Genomic DNA, 12,558 nt, shown 5'->3' with positions numbered 1-12,558 from the left:
AAGGTGCCAATCCATAAACCTATGCTCATCTAGATCCCATTTAGAACTTCCAGTCAGCTTAATGTGCATGTCTTTGGGGATGAGGGAGGACAACAAGAATATCTGGAGAAAACCCACAGATATGGAATGTACTGTGAAAAACCCCATTTGATGTCCAAAGTTTGAAAGGCGGATGAAGGGGGAAGACAGAAAAAAAAGACGAACAGAGGTTGCAGGAGAAGAAAAAGAAGAAGAAGAAGGCAGGAAGCAGGGAGGAGAATGCCAGTGGGTGAGCGAGCGAATGTGCTCTCAAGAGAGAGAACAAAGGTGCAGCTGAGCAGTGAGCCTGGGTGTTTGGCTGGCACCCCGGGAGCAGTCAGTAGTAGTTGCTCCCACTGAGCATTAGTAAGTAGTGGGAGTGACCAGAAGGAGGATGGCTCACCACATAAGGCCGAGAAGGCAGTGGGAGTCGGGACCTGGGTAGTGAAACCCCCACCGTGCGCGCCCTGGTCTCTGGGGAGCCCAAGTCACGGTCTGGTGAAGCCTATCAGAGCCAGGGATCAGAAAGGCGAACAGACCAGCGGTAGAAGGCAGAAAGAAAGTCAGCTGCAGGTAGATTGGTGCATAGCCTGGACGGGAGAAGCAGGGGAGTCTCCAGTAGAAAGGCACCAGGATTTCTTTTAAAGGACTGCTTCCAGCCATTGTTTTAACCTCGTTGTTTTTTAAAGGATTTTTTTCTAGCGTGTTTTTAACCTCCACAATTCACAGATTTTTATGCATTATTTATTTAAGGAACTTTCATGCGCTGCACTTTAGTTGGACACTTTGTTTTGATTTTGTTGTTTTTAATAAAAGCACTTTGCACTTTTGCACCATCCCCTTGCTTCATTGTTGTGACTCACTGTCCAGCTCATCGGTGACATTACCAACGGTGTCGGGTTCGAGAGCTCCCAGAAGGAAGATGGGAGCATGGAGTGGAACCTGCATTGTCACAACAGCTAGCCATCACTTGCGGCTGTGCCCACGTAGTAGTGAAACAGGACAGGGAGGAGGGCCCTGCCTGGCTACCCACTCCTGATGTCATGCTTCCCCCTCCTCTCGGATTAGCACAAATGTATCGTTCCTGCAAGTGAACTAAGATTCTTAGCACGATGAGAGAAGTCATAAAATCAATCGGAATGTTCATGCAAATTATAGAAAAAAAACCTGATCTAAATCCGTTAAGTAGTTCTGTCGTTCGCTAGCTTAGCGGAGGTAAGGAACGCCACGTGGCTGGCACATGAGTGAGGTGGGCCCCATGCCCCCTCCCCTCAGCCTGCTGTGTCCCTCTCGAATTTGCGCAAACACAAGTGAACTATAATACATAGCACAATGAGTCACAAAATCAACCAGAATGTTCAAGCAAATTATAGAAAAAAATCCGATCTAAATCCGTTAAGTAGTTCCATTAAAAAGCAGACAGACAGATAGACATTGGATTTTATATACAGTATATAGAAATGCATTCAAAAGAGCAATGGCCCCAGTACTGACCCCTAGTGAACTCTTTTGTTGGTTTCACTGCTGCTATTTCACTTTAATTTTCACATCATAAAGACATGAATGATGGCTTAGTTGGTGATAGTAAACTGGCACCATATTTGTGTGTGTGAGTAGGCCTTATAATGGACTGTCCGATGTGTAGGCTCTAATAGATTCTGTCCCCCTAATCCTGAAACTAATTAAGCAGGTCTGAGAGTTCTAAACTCATCTGTATTTCATTTCACCTAACGTAATCCAGTTCAGGGTCAAAGGGAGCTATAGACTATCACGGTAGCATCTTTTCCAAAGCAGATACCATAGGCTATGATAGGAAGCTCTAGTCCTTTGCAAGGCACACCTATATGCACTAAACGCTGAGTCAACACAGAGATGCCAAATGTCCTGACATGCATGTCTTGCTGATGAGGGATATAATTGGGCTATCAGGAGAGAATAACCACATGGACATTGTGAGACAGTGACAAGTCATTCAGCTTTCCACAATTGTAAACAGTAGCACTAACCTCTGGAGTTCCATGCTTGTAAATATAAATGTGCAATGAAATTTTCAGATTGCTCTTGAATGCTTACTGTGAAACAATCCTCAGTTATGCTGTAGTTAAAACAGTAATTGCTTTGTCTATCCAATGTAATTGAAGAGTGAAGGTATTTAAATTATTTTGTTCTGAAAGATACTGTAATGGGCACTAGGAATCATGCTTTTTGAAATAAAGGTCAATTTACTGGTTAAATATGGTTCAACTTTAGAGCAGAAATTTGAAATCCTTGTCTGTATTATGACCATTGTATACAGTAGAAGGAGACTCCCCATGGTTTTGAAGCCTAGCCATGGAGGTCATTACTATGTAAGTACACTGTCAAGAATGTACAGACAGGAGCAAAGTCTAGTCAGTACAGTAAAGACAGCACAGAAGAGCATATCAAGACGATAAAGATCAGATGAGAAAAGGTGAGAACCCGATTCTGCATTACAAGTCAGTCTGAACAGTCTGCCGAAGACGAAATGTTTCAGTGCCTGCCGTCAACCATAATGCAGACAGGTATGCAATTTGTCTGGGGGAGAAGGATGTATCAAGATAATGTTACCTACTCAGCGCCTAAACAGAGGTTTTCCATCTCTGTCAGTCTGAGTCCGTCTCTAACTCTAAATCGATTTGTGAACACACAAGGAAAAAGGAAAGCTAGGGTGGAGATTATTTTGTGTGATTATAACAGCTTGCTTGTGACTGGCAGGCTGCTTGTGGAATGCCATGCAATAGCAGAATGGCTCCCCATCATATTTGCTACTGATTTTTTACCCTTTTCATAACTAATTCTGTCTCTCTCTTTTTTTCTGCAGCGGTGTTGGTCTTGCCCGGGCTCATTATGAGAAGCAGCCTCCTTCAAATCTACGGAAATCCAACTTCTTCCACTTTGTCCTGGCGCTTTATGACAGGCAGGGGCAGCCTGTAGAAATTGAAAGAACGTCCTATGTGGACTTTGTGGAAAAAGACAAAGTATGTATATCGTTGATGGCTACAGTTCTTTCTTGAGTCAACATGAATGTAAAGAACTGTGTGCTTAGCTAACTAGAGAAGCGCTTCTTGTTGGGCGTGCTGGTATACACCACCAAAGCACCACTCCTAATCTCTCATTTTTCAGATTGCTCTCTTGAGTTACATGGGCCTTACTCTTAAGAGGTAACAGCTGGCAAAAGCATGCTATAACAATCAGAACTCAAATAGGCTCATTGTGTGGTGACATCGAAATAAGCCATTACAACAGACGGCTAAAGTGCAGAGAATTAAGAGAAACAGAATTAGTGCAGGCTTTGTTAGGAAAATGAATTAGCAGACTTGCAAACAATATCCACAGCTGCCACATCTGGAACACTGGAAGTTAAAGTCATCCAGCTGTGCAAAGGCCTTGGTGGGGAGGGTGGGGGGTGTGGGGAGGTGGACGTGTGTGTGAGTGAGCGCAGTGCAAGGAAGACAGTACAGCTTCAGAAAGGGGCTGCAAGCTGACCTGGAGGTCTGCCTGTGTTTGGCTTTGAGTGAAATAATACATTTGGAGATTGGGTTGGATCACATCTAGCACAAACCTGAAGCATTTCAAAAGGCTGAAGAGCAGCAATGTAACTGTCTAGATACTGTAGATAGATAGATAGATAGATAGATAGATAGATAGATAGATAGATAGATAGATAGATAGATAGATAGATAGATAGATAGATAGATAGATTATATGACCTGACAAGAAATAGGCAAACTCCTTTCTAGGATACTACATGGCTAGTGACCCAAAGGCTAATTCAGATGCATGGCTAAAGAAAGAACAAGCCTAAGGAGGAAACAAAGAGGCTTTAAAACATAATACATAATAAACAGACCAACTTCTGCAATTTCGAATACAATCTAAGAAGTACACATTGAACAGAAACACTCACTAATTCACTAAATCTGAAATAATCACAGTTAGAGATATGCAGAAGCGATCAAACAAAGAACACATTTCAGAAGGCAATAAAGACAACAAATCTGGGCCTGCCATAGTAACTGTTGTATTCCTGCTTATCCAGTGGGTATCTTTAATGCTCGTTCACCAATAAAGATTTCAATTTCCCTCCCTTCGTTTACTTTTTCTCTCTGTCTCTCTCTCTTATTCTGTCTCAGATCTGACCACCTTTTCTTTTGACCAGTTAAAGGTTCTCCCAACTTTGCTTTCATGAACTCCTGGCCTGACTTCTTACTAATCTTAGTAAGACTTCAAGCCAAACCCTAAAATCACTTCTGGGATTATAGGTGTCCATTTTAATTTGTTTCAAGAATGCCAGGCTTGAAGCCCATCTAGTGGAATCTTGTGTCACTGCATCTGTGAGCAGTCCGTTTCCTTAAAGAGTTGGATCCCTGTGGCAGGTTTCATGCTTTCCATTCTAATAAAGGGGCAGCATCATCCTATAAATTTACTTGTGAGACAATGCATTCTCTAGCAGCCTTCATGTTTTGCCACCTCTTTTTTCCTCTTTAGGCTTGTTGTATCTTCCACGAAAGTACCTTGCATCTGAGCTAGCCTTTGGGTCACCAACCCTGTAGAATTCTACAAATGAGTTACTCATATCTATCTATCTATCTATCTATTTCTCTTTGCCTCTCTCTATGCTCATTCCTCTGCCTAATGCCCTTCTGGAGCACACAGCACACATGTAGGAAATTGTTCCCTAGTGGCCTTTGTGTCTTCTCAGAGTAGCATCTGCAGGACATTTTTTCTTAGTATCAGTGTTTATCTCTTTCAGTCTACTGCAGAACTTGGTGACATGGTCTGTGTCATCCTAAAGGTGACAACCATTTGGCAGCTGGTTACCTCCTTAAAACAGACAGATAGATAGATAGATAGATAGATAGATAGATAGATAGATAGATAGATAGATAGATAGAAATGTGTCATATTTTTACTCAGTTGCTGACTATCAGAAGAATCTGTTTGAATCTAAGAAATCAACATTGTTACACTGTTTTAGACTTAGTTACAATTAGAGATAACCTGGAGTGAGCCGCTTATAAAACGATTGTTTAATTAAAAGTATTGAGATGATTTTTAGCCCAGGGACTTGATAGTGAGATTTAATCCCACCATAACATTTTCTACAAAATATATTGACGTTTAAGCCAATGTGATTAACTGACACCAAAGCTTTTTATTAGCATGATAAAGCAGATATTCCAGAATTAAGATTTAATGCTGGATGGTTATGTGGCCTGTGTCTCAGCAACCACATTTGACTATGTTTTTTTTGGACCTCTTGTGGTGAATTATGAAAGAGACATGTTTAATGTTGGTATAACCCATGAGGCACAATTTGCACCTTTATGGAAGCTACCAGCTGTATTTTTATAGCTACTTTTCCTTTTTTCATTCCCTTGTATGTTTAAAGCCTAGCAATGTGCTGGTATCCCATTCACTGATGGATCCAACTTAAGTTACAATGGAACTGCAGTACATTAGTCTGTGCACTACTGTGCCCCTAAAATTGGATTAAATGGCTTAGTAATATATGCATAAATTTGTGTGTAAAAACATAGAAAATGGACTGCAAAGAAAAATCCAAAACAAGCTAGAATCATGACTTTGGCCTTAACACAATGTCATCATTTCCTTTAGAGTGAAACCCTGGATTGTTTGAACCCTTGATAGTTTGACAAGTGAAGTGATGTTATTATGGCTTGATTTAAGGAAATTACAGGAAAATGCAGTTCATGTCTGGATAATTTACATAAATAACACATTTAATTTATTCTCTTTTTTTCTCAGGAATACAATGGGGAAAAGACCAATAATGGGATACACTATAGGTTACAGCTTCTCTACAGTAATGGTAAGAATTTTATCACATAAACGATATGAAACATAATGTTGTCATGACCTCCCTTTTATATAAAAAAGAACAAAATCTGTACTTATTTATTTATTTCATTGATGAACACATCCGTTCAGATGGGTACACTTCATCAACCCCTGTATTAATCTTTCACTTTGTGTGATTCAGCTGCATAAGAATAAAATGAGGTTGTTCAGCATTAACAATATTTATTTCAAAGTCATTTTACTCTGTTTTGTCTAAACAGTGTTTTGAAATCATTCGACATGTCAGGCCTATGCTATGGACTCTGCTTAGCAGCATGGAAGGAATCCAGCCATTATCCAACCCGCTATACCCTACAGGTCTGCTAGAGCCAATCCCAGCCAACACAGGGTGCAAGGCAGGAAACAAACCCCGGGCAGGGCGCCAGCCTACTGCAGGGTGCAGACACACACATCCACCCACCCACACACCAAGCACACACTAGGGACACTATTTCATAATTCTTTTCATGTGTAAAATCACCAGATGCTAAAAATACCATCTTTGATATCAATCTGTCAGAGTGTGGAGATGTGTTGAATGTTAGTCAGTACTACTACTACTTCTCTTACTACTATTCCCAGTTAGCACAGTAACACATTTAGTAAGTTGTACGTAATCACACACCAGATAAGTGGTGACCATTGTAATGGGTACACTTCAAGTTGCTCCACAGTGCATTCCCAGAGTTTCTTGAAATGGTTGAGACAAGAACTATTACTGGTATTCAGCTTCAGGTAAAGGGATGCTGATGTCTTCTTCGTAATTAACTGTTAGTGGATTTCTAATCTATATAACTCCTTTCATCTCGTGCCACAAATGCCACTTTTTATTGACGTCTAGCGACTATGGAGGCTGTCACATTAAGCTCAATTCACCCTCAAGTGAAACACTTCCAAGACATTTCTACTTTTTACAAGTAAGCACACCTTTGCCATTAAAGGATACACCTGATCAATGCCAGCAACATTCCAACATTGTTCATATAAATACACCCAATGTGCACCATGAAAACATACCCTGTTTTTTTATACCTCCGTGAAAGCGCAGGGGTGACTACTCCTCACATACTCATACCTACAGTGCGTATCTGGTGCCCAAAGACATGCTGTGTTCAGTTACTTACATTTTTTATTTCTGACCCCTGTGACGATGTGGGTTCTGGCTTCACACTCCCTTTGATGTTTGGAAGCACTTGAACCCAACACCGTCGATAATGAAACCGAGTGAGCTAGTCAATGGAGGCAAATAAACAATTGAGCAAGGGGTGGTGCGAAAAGTGCAATAGTGCTTTTATTTAAAACTGTCCATCAAAACAGGTGTTCAAATAAATAGTGCAGTTCAAAAGTTCTTCATTAAATAAATAATCCATAAAATGAAAACGTGGAGGTTAAAACAATAGAAAAAACAATCCTTTAAAATGAGAGGTAAAATCTTCTCATGGAAGCAGTCTTTAAAACAACAAATCCGGTGTAACGTTTCCGTTAGCGTCTCACCTACTTATCCCGTTTGGGCTTAGCAGCAGGCAAGACGCTCTCTGCAGCTGCCCTCTACACACTCGAGACTGGAGACCTCCCGATCCCTGGCTTCGGTTTGGCTCTCATCCCAGTCCCCGAGACTTGATTACCCCAATGGCCAGGACGCACACATTGGGGACTCCACCACCAAGCCTCCCGACTACCGCTGCCTTTCCACGGCCTTCTGCGGCTCATCGCTTTCTTCTGGGAACTCCCGCTACATGGTCGCTCAGCGGGAGCAACATCCGCTCAAACACCTGGGTGTCAGCCTAACACCCAGCTTCCTCACAGCTGCCCTCGAGCGCTCAATCGCGCGCTCACCACACGCACGCACCGCCTGCTTCCTCGCTCCCTTTAACCTCCGTCTTCTTTTCTTTATCTCGTTCTTTTTCTCATTCCTCCATTTTTCCCACCTCTCTTTTTTCCATTTTTTCCTTTCACAACCGACTCACGCTTTTTAAAATGACTGGTGACTCTTCCTATGAAGTCCGTAAAGGGATTGTGTGAGAATGGGGGTCATGAGGTCACTGGAAAGGGGTGTGTGGTGCTCCTGATATCTATTCAAAAGGACGAGGGTCCAAATCTTAAGAGTTCTGTTGCTTCCTGTCTTGCTATATGGTTACAAGACATGGATGCTATCCAGTGACCTGAGATGAAGACTGGACTCTTTCTGTATTGTGTTTCTTCAGAGAATCCTTGGGGACTGCTGCTTTGACTTTGTGCTGAATGAGTGGCTGCTCATGGAGTCCCGAATGAGGCACATTACTTGCATTGTGAGGGAGCGTCAGTTACAGCACTGCGGCCATGTGGCACGATTCCCCAAGGGTGATCCGGCTCGCAAGATTCTCATTGTTGAGGACCTGAGCAGCTGGACCAGGCCCAGGGGACACCCATGTAACACCTGGCTGTGGCAGAGTGGGACTGGACTGTGTGTCTGCTTGTGGGGGTTGCCAACTGGGATCCTGAGCTGTTTCGTGGTGTGGTGGGTACGGCAAAGTGCTGCACCAGTGCATGCTCCTCATCCTGACCTGACCTGACCAACCCCTCTGCTCCACAGTTTAAAATTACAAATCAAATAATTCAGTCATGAATGGGGGGACCATGTATAGAAAATGTCTTTTCTACATGGTGCGACCAAAATATATGCAAATACCCTTAAATGAAGGTCTGCAATGTGCACTATAATCACATCTGAATTGTTTGATTGGTAATTTTAAATTGTGGAGCAGAGGTGAAAACTGCAAAACATTATGGAGGGCACTGTATTTTTACTTTCTAAAAACACAATTTTGTCCCATGGTCCGGTTTCTTTTAAAAATTTGATTGGCAAACAAAAATGATCTCTACAGGCCTCAAGCACAAATATACACAAGGAGGGAGTTTTTATTTTTTAATTTATATATTTTTGAATTTATGTTTCATAGGACTGTCTGAAAACTGTACCTTCTTCATGTAGCAATCGGTGAGCAGTAGCGCTCTCTCTGCTCAGAATACCACTACAGAGAAGGCCCACATGGTCACAAGCCTTCGTTCACTTAAAGCAGGCCAGTTCAGCTATCAATCAACCTAACAGCATGTCTTTGGACAATAGAAGAAAGCCTACATGAACAAAGGGAGAACATGCAAACTCCATACAAAAGTGGTGTGAGGCAGCAATGTTGCACACTGCATTACAGTTCCATCTCCATAGACGAGATGTTTGTTTCCTGAACGTGCTACATGACCACATTTCTTCCAAGCCTCCTTTCCTTTTGTGTGTAGCTTGCACATCCTCCCTCCATACTCCTAGATCCTTCTTTGTGTACGCTGGCTTTTTTCCTGTATCTTAAAGATGTGTGTTAAAGCAAAGAGTTACTCAAAATTGGCCCAGTGGGGAAAAGTGAGTTCGTTGATGGACTGGCACCCCACCCAAAGTTGGCTCCTACTATGTATTAAATGCTGTCCACACCCTGTATTATGCAAACAAAGAATAGATGGATGGAAGGCTGATTTTATTAAAAACTTTTTTACCCTGGCAACAATATATAGTTTACTTTTTCGAATTGTGGCAAAAATAAAGCAAGTCCATATTAACAGTATGCTACAGGTTCAGAGCATGTATCTTTTTATATATGGGGTAAACATAACCCCATAAAAGTTATTTATTTCACAACATATAAAGAGCAAAAATAATTATTAAACATAAAAGCATTACAAAAACAACAGCAACATAACACTAAGGTTATACACATTGACAATTTAACATTTCATTCTCTAAATTTGAAGACCTTATTTTTGCCTCCCATATCGGTGCACTCTGAGTTACATATAAATTAAACCTCAATAGAACTTTAGCTATTGGCACCGTTTCACCTCCTAATTGGAGGAAAAATAAAATAACCGATATTACCAATCATATCACAGAATCTCATAAAAAGTCAAGTGTAATTTTTACACAAGTGAACCTACAAATTTCATTATAGTTATTGGTTTAGCAGATACCTTTATCCAAATTGACTTACAAAAATAGAAGCTACAGGTTTCAAATGGCAAGCGACAACCATGTTTTTTCTTATTTCCCATTATATGGCATACAAAGTAAAAATTTCATTCTCTACCCATTTTAGATTATGGAGGTTTTTGGAGTTATCACTTGTAATCACCTTGTCATGTTATTATTGTTAGCGCCATATATAAAAATGTTCTGTCCAAAGAACAAATAAACAGGTAATTTGATAAGGAGCAAAGAAAATTATAAATGTAAAAAAAACCCTTAAGAATAGTCAGAAAAAAAGTCCTGGGTTTATTATTAGAAGAACCAAACTTCAAAGCCCAAAATATAAGTGATAATTAAAGACAAATACTCCCTGAGCAAAAAAGAATCATACGTTATTTCATTGTAGATTTTTTTATCTATCTCAAAGATAGGACACCTGGGATTGTGTGCTGCCCACCTAAATATCGTTGGGGGTGATGACGTCATGCATAACACAACAAGAGCCATGTGATGGCAACCAAGATGACAATGGTAGACAACATGGCCATGTCAGGTGAAAACAAAACAAGATAGCTGTGCTTATTAAAAAAAAGGAAATAATGTTAAGAAGATGTAAGTCAAAAAAACTCAACCAATGCATGGCAGTGGTGTTCGTGTGAATTTCAGATCAGAGGCTTCTTTTTGATTTGCTGGGTAGTTCTGCCCATAAAATAAATAAGCTAAGCCTTATTTTCTTCATGAAAATGAAAAGCAAAAAAAATGTGTAAAAAAAAAAACAAGGTGCGAGATCAGTGTCACAACATGACTCAACTAATTGTTTCCTTTGAATTGTCTCTCTGGGAACTACCACTTCAAAGGGCGTTCACTGAAATTTCCTATTTTGAAAGTCATATTTCTTGTCTGTCTCATAACTCGTGAACACAGCATGAGGCTGCCAACTCGTATTTCAGTTTTTATTAAAGCCTCCCCAGCCCTTCATTTGGGCTTAGGAATGGAGTGTTTTGTTTGGATTGCATGTTCTTCCAGTATTCAGGCATAGATGAGGAGCATGTGTTCTCCATCTCAGCAACGTCACGTCATGTCATTTTCTAACCCATATAATCCAGACCAGGGCTACAGGGGAACTGGATCCTATTCCAGTTAACATAGGGTGTAAGGCAGGAACAAACCCTGGACAGACTACCAGTCTACTGTATCTCAGATCTCAAGAATAGGGTAAGCTAAATAAAAAGTATTATAATTATTTCAAGGAATGGCTGTGTAATTGTTCATCTTAAAGGAAAGATCAATTGTAATTTTCTCGCTGAAAAAAGCAAAAATTCAGAATACATTTAAAATGATAAAGGGGTTAGCAGATGAAACTTCTTGTTTATAACTGTCATTTTATTATTTAATGTAGAAACAAGCTTTGCCTATTTTCAATTTATAATTATTTTGTTTATTTTTTCCTAAATAAACTTCTTAAAACAAAAAGACACCACGCTTTTAAAACAATGCTGATGTAAAACCGCAGACAGTTCTAACAACCTGAAGCCGTAATCTCTTCTCTTTGATACACCAACATTGTGCACTTATGGTTTGTTGTAAAAGCGAGGCATAATCCAGATCTGGCCACACATTCTACAATTTATGCCATTCAGGTCCCATCCTTCTCGAAACCATCAAAACCAGTTGGAGTTGGCAAAGAATGGTTTTGTAAGAACACCTCAGATTAGTATCTCCTGCTCATAAAACTAGGAATGTATAAAAGAGGTGACAGGATAAATGATTCCTTCACGATTATATACTTGTGTCCTGCAAGGTTGCACCTCCAGTGTCTATATTAACAGAAAAAAGTTACTGTATATTATGATACGAAAGATTTCTATTGTACAGAATGTGTGTAAGGCTCCTATCCACAAAACAAACTTAAATCTGAATTGAAATCTCCATTTTGATATTTTCCTAGAATCCCCTCAGGCCACTAACACATTGTTAAAGTTTAAATGATCTGTGGAACACTAAGAGTGTAGTTGGTGTGATTGCACTGATAAATTAATCTGAATAGGAGGTTTGTGTGGATTGTGGACGGCGGCCATGTATGCTCACAGAGCTTTACAGTCCATTTCTAATGCAACAGGATTTGAAACAAATAAAATGATGATGAATACGACAAATAATTTTGATAAATCACTTACTTTAGGTCACAAACCATTTACAGATCAGAGTATTTGTTTCTATGAATGGAGTGAGTGGTGATGAGAAACAGAAAGAGTGAGTGGTGGGGACAGAATCAGTAGTAGCAAGGACTTTAACCAGTAGGCCAAAATGCCTCCTGTAAAATATGTTATAAGAATTTTAATAGAAACATTCATTATGAAGCACTAAGCCGTTGAGGCTGGAGTCTATAGTTGTTTGCAAGCCAAATTTGCTAATGTTGTCATATTCCTAATTGACTAAATTACTTAGCTGGGACATATTTATACTTTGATTGTTGGTTTACATAGAAAGCCAAATGTGCACATAACAGCACCTAAGAAGTGTCCACAGTCACGCCACCCCATGGACACTACTGTATACACGGTCTATACAGTACTATGATAAGTGTGTGCAGAATGCAGCAAAGTTCTTGGATTAAAGCTTTATATGTGTGGTAGGCTGTGAAATTATTATATAGACAGCTCTAA

At 40.2% G+C, this 12,558-nt stretch overlaps 1 protein-coding gene across 9 annotated transcripts in view; it reads left to right on the top strand.

Annotated features, from left to right (window-relative positions):
* Positions 1 to 12,558, top strand: part of LOC120527927 (transcription factor COE3-like) — a 411,253-nt gene that overhangs the window by 40,391 nt on the left and 358,304 nt on the right. For all 9 annotated transcript variants that reach the window (XM_039751885.1, XM_039751890.1, XM_039751886.1 and 6 more), the window contains 2 exons: positions 2,861 to 3,017; positions 5,809 to 5,872. In XM_039751885.1, coding sequence (XP_039607819.1) covers positions 2,861 to 3,017; positions 5,809 to 5,872 — 221 coding nt within the window. The remainder of the gene's footprint in view (positions 1 to 2,860; positions 3,018 to 5,808; positions 5,873 to 12,558) is intronic.

This window comes from Polypterus senegalus, chromosome 4 (assembly GCF_016835505.1).
Source record: "Polypterus senegalus isolate Bchr_013 chromosome 4, ASM1683550v1, whole genome shotgun sequence".
NCBI lineage: Eukaryota > Metazoa > Chordata > Cladistia > Polypteriformes > Polypteridae > Polypterus > Polypterus senegalus.
This window is presented reverse-complemented; position numbering and strand designations above follow the sequence as displayed.